General features: G+C 39.4%; 1 protein-coding gene across 6 annotated transcripts in view; it reads left to right on the plus strand.

The window, feature by feature from the left end:
* AGK (acylglycerol kinase) overlaps window positions 1–14,529 on the plus strand; it is a 77,396-nt gene that overhangs the window by 26,811 nt on the left and 36,056 nt on the right. For all 6 annotated transcript variants that reach the window (XR_012380375.1, XM_025854714.2, XM_073899301.1 and 3 more), the window contains 4 exons: window positions 1,942–2,021; window positions 7,432–7,507; window positions 12,431–12,523; window positions 14,227–14,259. Coding sequence is in view for 5 of the 6 variants with exons in the window: in XM_025854714.2 (XP_025710499.2) it covers window positions 1,942–2,021; window positions 7,432–7,507; window positions 12,431–12,523; window positions 14,227–14,259 (282 nt within the window). In the remaining variant the exon portion in view is untranslated. The remainder of the gene's footprint in view (window positions 1–1,941; window positions 2,022–7,431; window positions 7,508–12,430; window positions 12,524–14,226; window positions 14,260–14,529) is intronic.

Raw genomic sequence — 14,529 nt, forward strand, 5'->3', positions numbered from 1 at the left:
TCTGCTGTTTTGAAAACGAATGATCCCCACCCCAAGGTGAGGTGATTACCCACCCTGAGCTAATTTTCCATTAGCAAGTAGAAAAGCTTGGGAAGGGAGCCTTTTCTTGGTCTCCCAAAGGAAGAGTGGTCACAGGTTCCTCTTTCTTTTTGAAGCAATATGCCTCTTCCCCATCTGCGCTGAATGCCGTTTCGTCCTTTCTCAGAGACTCTTCCTCCAGTCGCTGCTCATTCTCTATACTTACCTCTTCCCATGGCTGGAGTTTGTTCCTTCCCAGCACCCATGGAGCTCCTTCCATCTGGCAAATGGAAGCGAATTCATCCTTAGAGCCTACTCCAGTTACTTTTCCTGTTTATGGCTTCCCTTTACAGACTAAATTCTTGAAAGAGTGATTTTTTTAATCTCACATAATCTCAACTCACTGTAGTCTTACATAAGCTCCTTAACGCACCGTAAACCTGCGCCTGGAGTTGCAGGTAGGTAAGAAACTAAGACAAAGAATAATCTGGAACTGTAGATCTGGAGTCTGGTAGGCCAGAGAAACTGGCTAACTGAGTAATTTCTGGCCACATTCCAGAAAAACTATGGATAGAAAAAGAGCACATTACAATGTTTGGAGATTTGGCAGCAGAATATTAAGGTTGAATTCAGGAAACAATATTTCTTTCTGAAGCATTCAGAAAAAGTGTATTTTTTGTTTTGTTTTGTTTTAAAGCAAGAAATAGACCAGGGAGAGAACGGCTCCCTGGTGGACTGTCAGGGAGGTGGTGGTCACTTAATAAGAGAGTCACTTAATAAAAATCTTGGTGTAACTCATTTTTCTCCTGTCTTTGTGCTTCCATACCTGAATTCCGCCTCCTTGGCCCAGACCTGCTCCCCACCAACAAAGACTCAGCATTTTGACTATGGTGTTTTCCTCATTTTTGTTGGTGGTCTTCTTCAGTCCAGGTGGAATAGCATTAGCTCATGTTAGTTCTTATTTTGAGGCTGCACATCTGGTTCTGTGTGCCTCTGAACTCTGCCTCCTCCATCTGCTGTTCAGAGCTGACAGAGTAGACGTTGGGGTTTTGGAGTTAGATGTAAATTCTAGGCTTGTAATTTATTAACTGTGGGACTTTGACTTAATCTTTCTGCATCTTGGTTTTCTGAACTATTAAAGTGAGAACATTTAATACGTCCTAAGTTTCTGAGAGCTAAGAATAATGTGTAGGACAGCAGCAAATACTAGGTGGTTAGTAAATATAGATTATATTTCTTTTCCTTGTCAGTTGATGCTATTTATTATTATTGTTCTTATTTCAAGTTTTTATTTAAAGTCTAGTTAGTTAACATATATGGTAAAATGGGTTTCAGGAGTAGAATGTAGTGATTCATCACTTACATACACCACCCATTGCTCATCACAAGTGCATTCCTTAATCCCCTAGTTGATGCTATTTAGTTATCAAGTTATACAAAGTTGCAAAGAGGAGGAGGCAAATAGACTATTAGGTTTATTTTTTACAGGTATGAAAATATGAAGATTAATTGGTATCACAAAAGTTCTTTATGAATAAACTTTAGTAATAAATTGAAGGAGAAAAAGATTATACTCTGAAGACTATGGGCAGGTGGATTAAACTTTACTTTTGACAGACTGTGGCCTTGCTGGGTATGTGTTTATAATAAACCTAGCCACATCTTAGAAAAGTTACTTACCTTTAGTAGATGAAGCAGGGTTTTTTTTTTTATTACAAAATTTAGCTGATTGTCATTAAATAATGGTAGACTTGGTTGTTGTTCATGGTATTTTTTGTCAATATGAAATCATGAAAGAACACTTTTATCCCCAGAGTAGGTACCATGTCTCCTGGAAGTAAATTCCTTTGGAATGAAAGAATATATTTAATCGTTAACTGAATAAAGGATATTTGCTTAAAACTTTCCTTTTTTCCTTTTTAGGTGTTTGGCAATCAACTCATTCCACCCAACGCACAAGTGAAGAAGGCGACGGTTTTTCTCAATCCTGCAGCTTGCAGAGGGTAGTTCAGTTTGTGATTTGTCACATACTCAGTTTTCCTGCGGGCCGGGGGGGGGGTGTCACAGAATATCAGGAAGCTAGTTGGACTGTGTAGAATTGGAAGAAGTAGGTTCCCTACTCATCTAGCAATGAGATTAATTTGTAATGGAGAAATAGCAGTTAATGAGCTATAACTGTAAAGCTAACTGATGCTTGGCAAACTTGTCTAATTGAAATTTAATAAAAATCCCAGAATTAGGGGTGCCTGGGTGGCTCACTCGGATGGGCGGCCAACTCTTGGTTTCGGCTCAGGTCGTGATCTCAGGGGGCTGGGATTGAGTCCTGTTGTTGGGTTGTGCACTTAGTGGGGAGTCGGCTTCAGGATCCTTGCTCTCTCCCTCTGCTCCCCCCTAAAATAAATCTTAAAAAAAAAAAAATCCCAGAATTAATACTCTCAAGTGAATCTTACCTGCTTGGGGATAGTTCCTGCTGTTGTGATATAAATGATTACGACTTCTCTGTTCCAGGATGTTCCACAATGGCCAAGAACATTGTGGGCTTGTGAAATCAGAAACATTCTTTCTAAAAGGAGTGAACTTGAGCTAGATCTTGGAGGTCAGCGGAGGGAGAACACTCAGTCTTCCTGACTGAGGAAACAGCTTGGGGCAGCGGGGGCCTAGCCACAGGGGTAACTAGTCATGTCCCTTGCTGTATTGCAGGCCAGTCTGTGACCTGGTCTAGCTGACCTAGAAGAGTTGTGTGAGGGAATTGTGGGAATTCAGGTGTGAAGAATAGTTGGGACTTTGCTTGATAATCACGTATTTCTGTTCATTTATTGTAACAAAGGTCCCACCCTGGTGCAGGATGTTGAAAGTGGGGGAGGCTGTGTGTGTAACGGGGCAAAGGGCCCATGGAAATTCTGTTTTCCACTCATTTTTACTTTGAACTTAAAAACTGCTCTAAAAAATAAAGTCTAAATTTTTAAAAAAGTACCATAAGCAAAAAAAAAAATTTGTTTCAATGATCGTGGCAGTTCTCATTCAGTTGGAGAGGTGAATAAAAAAGACGTTGTTGAAGGTTTTTAGAAGAAATCATTTAAAACTTAAAATTATTTTTTAAAAATAGTAAGAATGAAAAAGCTGTGTGGGGTGGGGTGGGGAGTGATATCTTTTATTATCCCTAGCAACCAAAACAATTCTTTGTCTTTTTTGAGGATTGGAAAATTAATAAATACGTATTAGGTTGGGTTCTGGGGCGCCTGGGTGGCTCAGTCGGTTGTGTCTGCCTTCAGCTCAGGGTTCTGAGCATCCTGAGAGGACCCTCGGGGTCAAGCCCTGTGTTGGGCTCCTTGCTCAGCAGGGAGCCTGCTTCTCCCTCTCCCTCTGCCGCTCCCCCTGCTAGGGTGCTCGCTCGCTCGCTCGCTCTCTCTCTCTCGGTCAAATAAATAAAATCTTAAAAAAAAATATGTGTTAGGTTGGATTCTATAAGATCTTAGATGGCATCAAGATACTAAGAACAACAACAACAAAAAGACTAGTTGGGACCAGCTTGTAACTAGTCTTGTGTAAGACGCAGGAGTTCTGAAATAAGTTTCTCTAGTAATTTGAGAGAGTGAATGTGGCTTTACAGATAGAAGGACAAATCATGCCTTTTTTTTTGGATAGAGCGAGAGCTCAAGCAGGGAGAGGCAGAGGGGGAAAGGCAGATTCCTAAGCAGGCTCCACACGCAGCATGGAGCCTGGCACCGGGCTCGGTCTCACAACCCCAAGATCACGACCTCAGCTGAAATCAAGAGTCGACGCTTAACTGACTGAGCCACCCAAGCACACCACGCCTTATTTTGAATTCTGCAGTTTAAGATATTTACCTACAGATTGTCTAAACTGGCTCTGTGACTCTGCCTAATTGAATCCTACCGGATGGGCTTTGTTAGAGCCGCCTCCCTCCCCCGTTAACACCAGTCTTAATGCCTATTGATCATTCTTGTTCAATACCAATACTAAACAATACCAACCAGTGAACAGGTTCTCACACAACACAATCAAAATCTCTAAGATAACTGAACAGGGGTGGCCCGTGGCAGAAGCTAGCGGAGAACCATACTGGCTCCGGGGTTTGGAGGATGGGACTTGTATATTCTTCTGCTCTGTGATAAGGGAGTTACTTAGCTTCAATCCTCAGTGCACTCATCTGTAAAGTGGGAAAAGTAATAGCTCATACCTTATAAAATTGCCATATAGAATAGGTGCCTTTGCAATTAAGTGAAATGATGCCTATGATGTGCTCAGCGTTTCCATTTCATGGTAAGCACTGGGCGAAGGGAATAGAAGCCACTGTGATTATTATTGACCAGTCGGCTAGGTTCAAAACAGTCTCTACTTTGCTCCCCCACCCTTCCCGAAAGTGCTTGTAGCTCTCCCTCTGCCTACTTTAGTATAACTGTTCTAGGTTCTATTCCTTTAGAGACCTAGTTAGTTAGGAACTTGCTATGTCTGATACAGAAAAATATGTGGCAGTTTGTTTAAGCTATAATCTGTTACTTTTAAAAGTTCCTACTTATAAGGGATAATTACATTAAAAAACAAACTTTTTTAGAGCAGTTTTAGGTTCTGTTTATATTTTTACATGTAAATGTATTGGCATTTTTAAAGTTGGATTATTGTTTAAAAGTAGAATATTTTTATCTTTAAAGGTGAGGCTAGGGAAAGTCTGCTACAATTATTGTCCCCTTTAGCAAGGTGAATCCCCACGTGCTTCTGGGTATCAGCCACTCTGAAGCTCTCCAGCATCTTTTTTTTTCCCCTAAAGCTTTCACTATTTAATTGCACTATTTTTGTCACCTTGGCTCTACTCTGACACATAATATATAATTCATCATGTAGCTATTTCATTATGTAGTACTGGTTTTAAAACTACATAGGCACTTTAAGAAGTAAGATAACTGTGTGTTTAAAACAGCATTAATAAATAATACATTAAGAAGTAATTTTTGTGTGTGTACGTGAACCTGGAAATTGCAGTAGGTATATAAAGTTTTTATTTAGCTCCGGTGCTGTCTCACCTTTAATTATATAATAAATAATGCATTTCTTACTGGTAGCACTTGTTTTTCAATCTTTTTTAGGGAACATTAGAATTTTAGAGATTTTCCACAGCTGTGGCATCACATAAAGATGTGAATAAAAACCCAAATGTTCAAATCATTATTTCTTTAACTTGGAGGATCTTACAGATTTGTTAGAAATGATTAATACAGCTGATTGAGTCTTGTCCAGAGTTTTGCTTCTCAGATAGAGCTGATCTACCTCCAGCTGATCTTTTCTTATCAATCCAGTAACGAAAACAACCCTGGAAGGGGAAACATTTGTAGTATCACTAGCTTAGCCCTTTGTTGTTGGGTTAAACCCCAGAAGTGGTGAGCTGGAAAGAGGGAATTTTCATTTAGCCTTTCCCGTTCATTCGAATAAGCATTCAGGTCAGGAGAAAGGGCAGGGGATATTTGTATAATTTGCTTACAACATGCTCAGGTAGGCCCTTGGTCTGAGATACTTTTTTTTGAATGGTCCTTGTGAAAATTTGTCCAATTTCTCCCATTTCTATTTTAATTCATAAGAAATGTTACATGCTTCTGTCTGCCATTTGGTGGTTTCTTTTTAAAGAATGTTGAATTTGGTTTGTGCATGACTATACATGCTCCTCATTAGCTACCTTAGCATCTCTAGAATTCTAGTATAAAATACTCTTAAGAGAGTCAAAGCATGCATCACTGGTTTAAAAAAAAAAATCTTTGAAAGAGGACTGAGTAAATGTGGATGTGAAAGTTACATGTTCGCTGTTGTTTCGAAAGTTCTAGTTTTTGTTTGCTTTTTTTTCCCTGATGAGATAGTTGAAAATATTTGGGTGAAAGACAGGTCCACTGATAGGCATGTTTAACTTTGAGACCATGCCACTGGGGACTTCTTGCAACTTTTGCATCCCTTGATTCCTGGGCTGTGTTTCCGACTCCTGCCTGGAATTGGACAAGAGTCACTGTCAGAATGATGTGTTGATGCTTTTATTTTATTTTATTTTTATTTTTTAAAGATTTTATTTGAGAGAGAGAATGAGATAGAGCACGAGAGGGGGGAGGCGCAGGGGGAGAAGCAGACTCCCCGCTGAGCAGGGAGCCCAATGTGGGACTCGATCCTGGGACTCCAGGATCATGACCTGAGCCGAAGCCAGTCGCTTAACCAACTGAGCCACCCAGGTGCCCGTGTACGATGCTTTTAAAACACACACACACACACACACACACACACACACTCTCTCTCTCTCTCTCTCTCTCTCTCTCTCTCTTTCTCTCTTTTCAAAGGGCTCTTTAACTGTTTCTGTTCTCACAAGACTTCAAAATCCTGCTGTTTCCTTTCCTGCAGAATTTACATGTCTGCATTTGGGGCAGGTTCATTTATTCACGCATTAGTACATTAATTCATCAGATACTTATTAAGTATCTTCTGAGTGTGCCAGACATAATCCTAGAGGCTGGGGGGGCTCTAGGATTATAATATTTGGTGTCTGTTTTTGCAAGGTTTCCAGTCTCATCCCAAAGACTGTCCTGCAAATCACTGATTGTCATGCCATATGGAAATTCCTCACAGGGGTGTATACAAAGTGATGGGGCCGCAAAGAGAAGGATGTGACTGCCTGGGAGCTTCAGACAAGCTGCCCATTATCCTAAAGTTGCATTAGATAATTTCAGACTTTCCTTTTCTTAGCAGAATTTCTGCCATCATGGAAAAGAATTTTGCTCCTTCTCCAGGGATTTCACGACAGGTTTGAAATCCAAGAAATGGAGATACCTCTAGTATATGAAATTGTTAAAAAGGATGTATTTCTCCCTCAAAGGTTGTATATCCACTGAGTTAGAATTAATACATTTATTCCTTCAGGCCACATGAAAAATATTAAATACACTGTCCTCCCTCTACCACTGGAATATAAATAAGTTCTATGAGGACTTATTACATCCTACTTAAGTTGCAGGTGTTTTGTCCGCTTTGTCTTCTTGTATCCCTGGCTCCTACACCCTGTGTCTAGCATGTAGTAGGTGCTCAATAAATACTTGCTGAATGAATCAAGCATTGTGTCCTGAGCGGGGCCATATGTAGTGTTACATTCTTCCTCTAGAGGAACTAGATAATGAACTGCAAGCATCCCAAATGGTGATAGCTGATTGCATTAGAAAGTAAACTCCTGGAGGCGCCAGGGTGTTAGCGTCTCCATTTCTATCTGTAGAACCCAATGACTCATTGTTCAACTTCCTGCACTTGCACAAAAGAAGGAAACCTGTGTTTCTCAGGCTGTTTCTTGTTCTACTCTAGCGAAGATGGTTGGGCTATTTTTTCTTCCTCTTGAGAACTCGTGTCAAAATTTTTGTTTTTTTTCCTTTACAGCAAAGCAAGGACTCTATTTGAAAAAAATGCTGCCCCGATTTTACACTTATCTGGCATGGATGTGACTGTCGTTAAGGTAAGAACACTCCAGAGTGTTGATTTTATCCGAGCTACCACTCCTTGTGACTTACCCTCTTCTCTTGACTTTGTAGCAGAAATCACTTATCACGTAAGAAGCTGGGAGCAGAGAGATCAACGTGTCTTTGTTCTGATCGTTAATAAAAGTGGTTTTGTTTTTTCTCAAAGCATTGTCAGCTTTTCATTTTCAGAATAAGATTAGATGGAGGCATGAACTTGGTTCCTTTCATCTGAAAGCTGGGATGTGGAATCATTGTCTCTTGGAAGATGAAAGTAGTTATAGCTGTAAGAATTCTTTTCCTAAAAATAAAAATATTTCCACTTTGAGTAGTTAATTTCTTGGTAGCTCCACAGACAGGTAAACATTTTCTCTCTGGTGAGGACTTTTCAATGGTAAAGCTTTAGAATTTGCAATATTTAGCTAAGAAAAAGGGACAAAAATAAGTTAGAAGGAATTGTGCTAGACAGAAGATGCCCTAAGACTCCACCCTGTTGACTTTTAAGTGATAAGTGTGTGGTGTGCACTCAGGTGTGTGCATTTGGTGAAAAATCACTCTGTTGTCACGTTTGTAAGTCTGTGGTGTATTTCTAATATTACACATTTTCATGAAATCAGAGATGAAAAGGTAATTTAGTCCAGCTTACCATGAAACGTTGAACTCTTTTGTCCACCTGGTCTGCAATGTGGTCTTCCAGGTGTCTGTCTCCAGGGATGGGAGAAAGGGGAAGAAAACTGACATTGATGTGAGTGTTTGTAACGCACGTTAAACTCTACGTGTGAGAGAGCCCAGAGTACTTACGTAAGAGATCTTCCTTGAATGTTCGAGTGAACTCCGATCAGACCATCTGTACCTGGAGCTGTCTTTGAGGGGAAAATGTTTTGTATATTAAATGTCTTTAATGGTTCTAGAAGTAGTCAAGTTCTATTCTCGAATTAATTTTGGTGCAACATCTTCAAGGAATTTGCTGCTTCCATCTAGGTTCCAAATTAATTGGTATCAAGTTAATAATTTCCAATTTTTAGCTTGTAAGTTTCTGTAACATTTGTAATATCTTGTTTTAATTCTTCATTTTATTTGTGCCCTCTTATTTTTCTCTCAATAGTCTTGTAAGAGGTATGTCAGTTAATCCTTGTCAAGAATCATTTTTTGGCTTGTTGATCCTCATTTATGTTCGTTTCATGAATTTCTAGTCTGTTTTTACTATTTCCTTTATTCTACTTTGGATTTTTTTTCTGCTGTTCTGTTCTCACATTTTAACTTGAATGCTTTTTTTTTTTTAAGATTTTATTTATTTATTTGAGGGAGAGAGAATGAGAGATAGAGCGCACGAGAGGGAAGAGGGTCAGAGGGAGAAGCAGACTCCCTGCTGAGCAGGGAGCCCGACATGGGACTTGATCCCGGGACTCTAGGATCATGACCTGAGCCGAAGGCAGTCGCTTAACCAACTGAGCCACCCAGGCGCCCCATGGGTGCTTATTTTTTACCCTTATCCTATGTATTGAAAGCTATAAATTTCCCTCTGTTGCTCCAACTGCATCTTCTAAGTGTTGATATATAATATTTTCATTATCATTCATTTAAAAATATTTTCTAATTCCCATCATGGTTTTTGTTTGACCTATGAGTTATTTAGACATGTTTTTAAATTTCCGAATATAAAGTTTTTCTAGTTATCTTTTTGTTATTGATTTCTTACTTAATTGCGTTATGGTCCACTAATAGCCTAGTGTGTGTTTTGTTTTCATTATTGGGTACCAGTTCTGCACACGTCCAGTAAGTCAAGTCTGTTCATTGTGTGGTTCTAGTCTTCTGTGTCCTTACTGATTTTTTCTTCTGCTTTAACTATATTGAGAGGGGGCTTTTGGAAATCTCCCACTGTTATTGGGGATTTTTCTCTTTCCCTTTGTAGTTCATTTTTGCTTTTTATATCTTGAGATGATGTCAGTAGATGCTCTCAGGTTTCACATGGCTTCATTTTTCTCGTGTTTTGACCCTGTCCTAGAGCGATTCTCTTCAGCACCAGTACTGCCTCGGCCCCAGTCTGTCTATATCTTATCTAGTGTTCCTAGGGACTCTACTATTACTTTGGTTGGGTTTTGCTTGGTGTAATATTTTTATCCCTTTACTCTCAGCCTTTTTGTATCTTTATATTTTAGAGGCTTTATTGGTAAGGCATGAAAACAGTATTTAAAAGATCCAATCTTTTTTTGGTCTTTTTCCTGGGTCCCTGAGTCCATTAACATTTTATTGTAATTATTGCTACATTTATTTCTATACGAGTTATCTACTGCTACATAACAAACTACCTTGACAACTGGTTCTTTGCTTCCGATTCTGTTGGTCAGCAGTCTGTTCAGAGCTGCCCTTGTGCTGGTCACACCTGGGGCCCTCCATGGCATGGCTGAGCAGGGAAGTCCTGCCTCACACATCGGTAGGTCGGGCCGGCTGTTGTCTGGCTCGTGTGGCCCCCAGCAGGCGTCTTCACCTGGTAGCTGGGTTCTCTGAAGTAAATGATAGACATCATGTCATTTTACCCCTCGATACTTCAGTGTGCACTTAAAAAAATAATAATAATAAGGCTACTTTTCTACGTAACTTCAGTGTCATTATCATACCCAGCAAAAGTAACAATTCTCTAGTATCATGTTATGCTACCTATTGTCTTGATTCACTTTTCTTTATTTAATACAATTAGGCCACTTTTTTTTTTTAATCCTTGCTTTGTTGCTGCATTTGGAATTTTCTTCTTAACACCAGAGCCTCAAGTAGGTTATCTCTATAAATGTTGTCTTTTAAATTATGGCCTATTAAATCTGTTGAAATATTTTTGATTTTTGGTTCTTTCATTTGTGTACTTACACTTATTAATATTTTTTTGCTGGTATTTATTGACTCCTTCCTGTGAGCTAAACCCTGTTCTAGGTATTGGGGATACAGTCTGAACAAAATAAACTTTCCATGTCTGTCCCCAAAGAGCTTCTATTCGAAGTGGGAAAGGGAGAGATGCAGATAAAGAAACAGATACATAAACATGGTTTGTCAGATGGTGATGAGTGCCATGAAGAAAGTCAAGCCAAGTAAGGGGACCAGGAGTAATGGGGTGTTAGTTTAGTTCAGAAGGTGAAGGAAGACCCGTTTGAGATGATGACTATTCAGCAGAGACCTGAGGCAAGTGAGTGAGTACTGCAGACGCGGAAGGGAGGGAATCGGGGCTAAGGATGTTGCACTGCATGATCAGGACTTTGAAGCAGGAGTATACTCGGCATGTTTGAGGAGTAAGGAGGCCAGTGTCTGTTTTGTAAAAGATTGTCATTTGCATATTCAGTAAGTTGCCTTTCACCTCTGTTGTTGATAGCACTGTATAGAAAAAGGCTCCAGGCACCTGGGTGGCTCAGTCTGTTAAGCATCTGGTGCTTGCTTTCAGCTCAGGTCTTGATCTCAGAGTTGTGAGTTCAAGCCCCGAGTTGGGTTCCACTGTGGAGCCTACTTTAAAAAAAAAAAAAAAGGCTCAAGGGAAAGCCCTAAAGTAATGTCACTAGGAATCTACCTGCAATTTGATGTCACTCCACTGAGCTCCTCACTTGGAGCACAGACCTTCAGTTGGTAATTAACTAACCTACTTGTATTCTAGCATATTATTTCCACATTTCTCCATCTTGTCCCCATGGATGTCATCAAATAGCTTACCAGGTGCCTTGCTGAAGGGCAGATACAATGTCTGTCTGGTTTCCTTTATCTATTGATCTAGTTAATGCCAAAGAAGTTGAGGATAGTCTGAAATGCCTCATTCTTAGCAAACCCATACTGATTCCCAGTGATCGCTTATTTCAGGGTACTCACAAACCATTCTTTTAATAAGGATTGGCATATATTCTTTTAAAAAAATTTACTATTTGCAAATGTGTAACTATAAAGCCAGCCATTTCATTTTTAGAATAAAAATGGAATAATTCCTCATAAAATTCATAGTGTTAGTTTAGGGACTTCCTTTTTCCTCTGTTATCTGTGCTCAGGTGCTCTAGCCCATCTGAAATTCACATTTTTAATTTTTGTCTATTAGTGTGTCTAGTACCGTGTCAGTAGGAGAGAGGATGTTTCCCATGTTAGCGTTAGCTGCATTATGCGTTCTAGAATTTAATGTTTGGTTTTAGAGGCAGTGTTTTAGATGATTCATTGAAGCCTGCATACATATCTGAGAGGAAATACTCTCAATAAAAATGGTGAGGTTTAGTACTGTTTTGTCACTACTCTGAGTCACACCTGTACTTTGTTGTATAATCAGCAAAACCCAGCCTTTCATTTAAGTACAGTACCAGTCATGAACAGTTACTTGCTAGTTGCTTTATATACTGCTTTACCACAGTACCATGGGGAAGCTATTATTACCCCAACCCCAACCCCAACCCCAACACACATAATTTCATTGGTAAGGCAATTAAGGTCCTTAGAGTTTAAGGCCACTCAGCTGAAAAGTAGCAGAGTTGGGGTTTAATCTGGGTCTTTTGGGCTCCCAAATCTGTGCTCTTTTCATTACGTCGGTGGCTCTCTATTTGCATATACACTTGACTTCCTGCTTTCAGGTGAAAGGTGCTGGGTAAATGGTATAATAGATTCTGCACTGGCCTGGAAATGAGTCCTTTGACTAGCTAACTGTATAACTTGAGACAGATCACTGGGCTTGGGTTTTATTTTTAAGGGAAGGTTAAAGATGGTTTCTGAGGTCCCTTCCAACTCTAAACAGTGCAAAACTATATACAGGATTGCTTTGATAGCTACTGAATTTTTCGTGTCTATCAATTATGTAGAATTTGAGGAAAGACTCTGTGTTGAACTTTAAGGAAAATGTCCCATATTTTTAAATCTTTGATTTTTATGGCCCTAGGATGGGAAATTTACCAAAGACTTCTTTTGTATTTCAGACCGATTATGAGGGCCAAGCCAAGAAACTCCTGGAACTGATGGAAAACACAGATGTGATCATCGTTGCAGGAGGAGATGGTACATTGCAGGAGGTATGGCTGTTTTTCTTTTCAAAACCATTTTGAAAGTGAATAAAATGGAAATTAGATCTTAGAACAACGGCATAAAGTGGTTATAATTTAAGGAAATTCTTTGTAATTTATTTTTTTAGGATTCCTACTCCCTGAAACAGGTGTAGCATTACATTTCTGTCATGCACTTTTATTCTGTTGTTTTGTATAAACTTTATACCCAGCGTATAGGATTTTTGTTTTGTCAAATTTAAGTAGGATAAAATTGAATAAATAAGGAGAAGAAATGTGGTGGGTTTGATAAGCTTTTTACGTTTTGGAAACTGATGGAGTAGCCCTGTGTGTTAGGGAGTTAGGGAATCAGTTTTAATTATGAGGGATGGTTCTTATAAAATAAATAAAATAAACTTAGATCCCCTTTTGAAAAAAATGCTTCTGTTCTCACATCATTTCCATTGCATGGAATGTTCTCTCCTAGTAGTATAGTTAGAGGCAGGGATCTACAAGTTCAGGTGTATGTATCTGCCTTTGTTTTAAAATTTCATGTCCCTAATGCTTACTCTGGTCCAGTAAGGACAGTAAGTACATTGCCCTAGAAGTGCTCTTCCTTTCGAGGGCAACAGACTGGAACCTTCATTACGTATTAGAAGCCCCTGAAGAGTCCCGTGCAGGGGACCCTCCTACTGCTCAGTCCTTCCATCCTGTGGGCCATAATTCACAGTTGGGCCTCATTTCTGATGGCCTTTTGCCTCCGTTTGGTGGTTTCCTCAGTATCGAGGGATCTGGAGCTAACAGCAGACAGAGCAGTGTCCTATGTTTGACTTAGCAGTTATGTGAGCCTTAGTAAGCTGCTTTTAGAAAGGCTGTGCTAATGATCCTGGAATTGTGTTTATGGCTTTTTAATGAAGTGTGAAGAATACTGATAGCATGCCAACAAAGAATGAAGTAGACCTCATGATGGCCCCATGTAATCCTGAAATTCACTGAGACAGGAGGTGAAGGGAGAAGACTGGCATCCGTCCTTACTTTACAAAATGTTTTTAAGAAATAGACCAAATCGTGTATTTGGTATAATCTCAGTCATGTACAAATATGCAGTGAATAAAAAAAGGATTGGGGGGAAATAGGCCAAAACGTAAGCAACTGATTCATGATGGTTATCCAGCATGATGGGATGATGAGAAAGCATTTCCTTCTTCAGGTATTTTTCACCACTAATATAAGGCATGGATATCATATTTTAAAAATAAAAAATCACGTACAAATTGAAATTAAAAAATATCTTTTAAAAGAGGAGCTACAGTTCCCCTTGTCTTCATAAATCTTTGTTGAGCACAGACTCCTCTGCGTGTAGCAAAGCGTGACTTTTGTTCCTGTGTGTGTATGTGTAGTAGAACCCAGGCTCCTCTGTATGATCGCTGTGTGGCTCACATTTGGATCCAGTTTAGAGAATGCAGAACAATTTTGCTAATATAATGTGGAGGTTTTGTAATTATTTCACCTTAGCCTTTATTGGACTATTGATCTTAGGTCAAGAATCAAATCTTAATTTTGCTCTGAACCCCCTGCAGAACACTGTATGTTCAAAAAGCCAGTACATCTTTTGACATAGTCTCTAAGAAGAGAACAAGATACAAGTTTGTGATCCGTGAAAACTGAATCCAGTTCTTGTTTGATAAGGGAACTACACGTTGTTTATAATAATTTTTTTTTAACGTTTGTAGGTTATTACTGGAGTTCTTCGAAGAGCAGATGAGGTGAGCTTTCAAGAGTGATTGCGTTTTAGCTTTTACATTTCCGTGCTTTTTATCTCCTTTTACCTTTTTTTGCCATTTTATAATTGAAGGTGGGCACAAATTGTGCTTCTTTGGGTTTTAGCAAATAAAGTACTACCGCCTGTGTCCTAGAACACTTTGATTAATCTGCGGCGGGCTCCGCTGTTTTAGCGTTCCAGAGCGCCTGAGAGCTTTTACCAGAAAAGCTATTGTTTCAAATATAAATTTTTCCCATGGAACCTTCTCTTCACA

Source organism: Callorhinus ursinus, unplaced genomic scaffold (assembly GCF_003265705.2).
Source record: "Callorhinus ursinus isolate GAN/ISIS: 27379988/994484 unplaced genomic scaffold, GSC_fseal_2.0 scaffold12, whole genome shotgun sequence".
Lineage (NCBI taxonomy): Eukaryota > Metazoa > Chordata > Mammalia > Carnivora > Otariidae > Callorhinus > Callorhinus ursinus.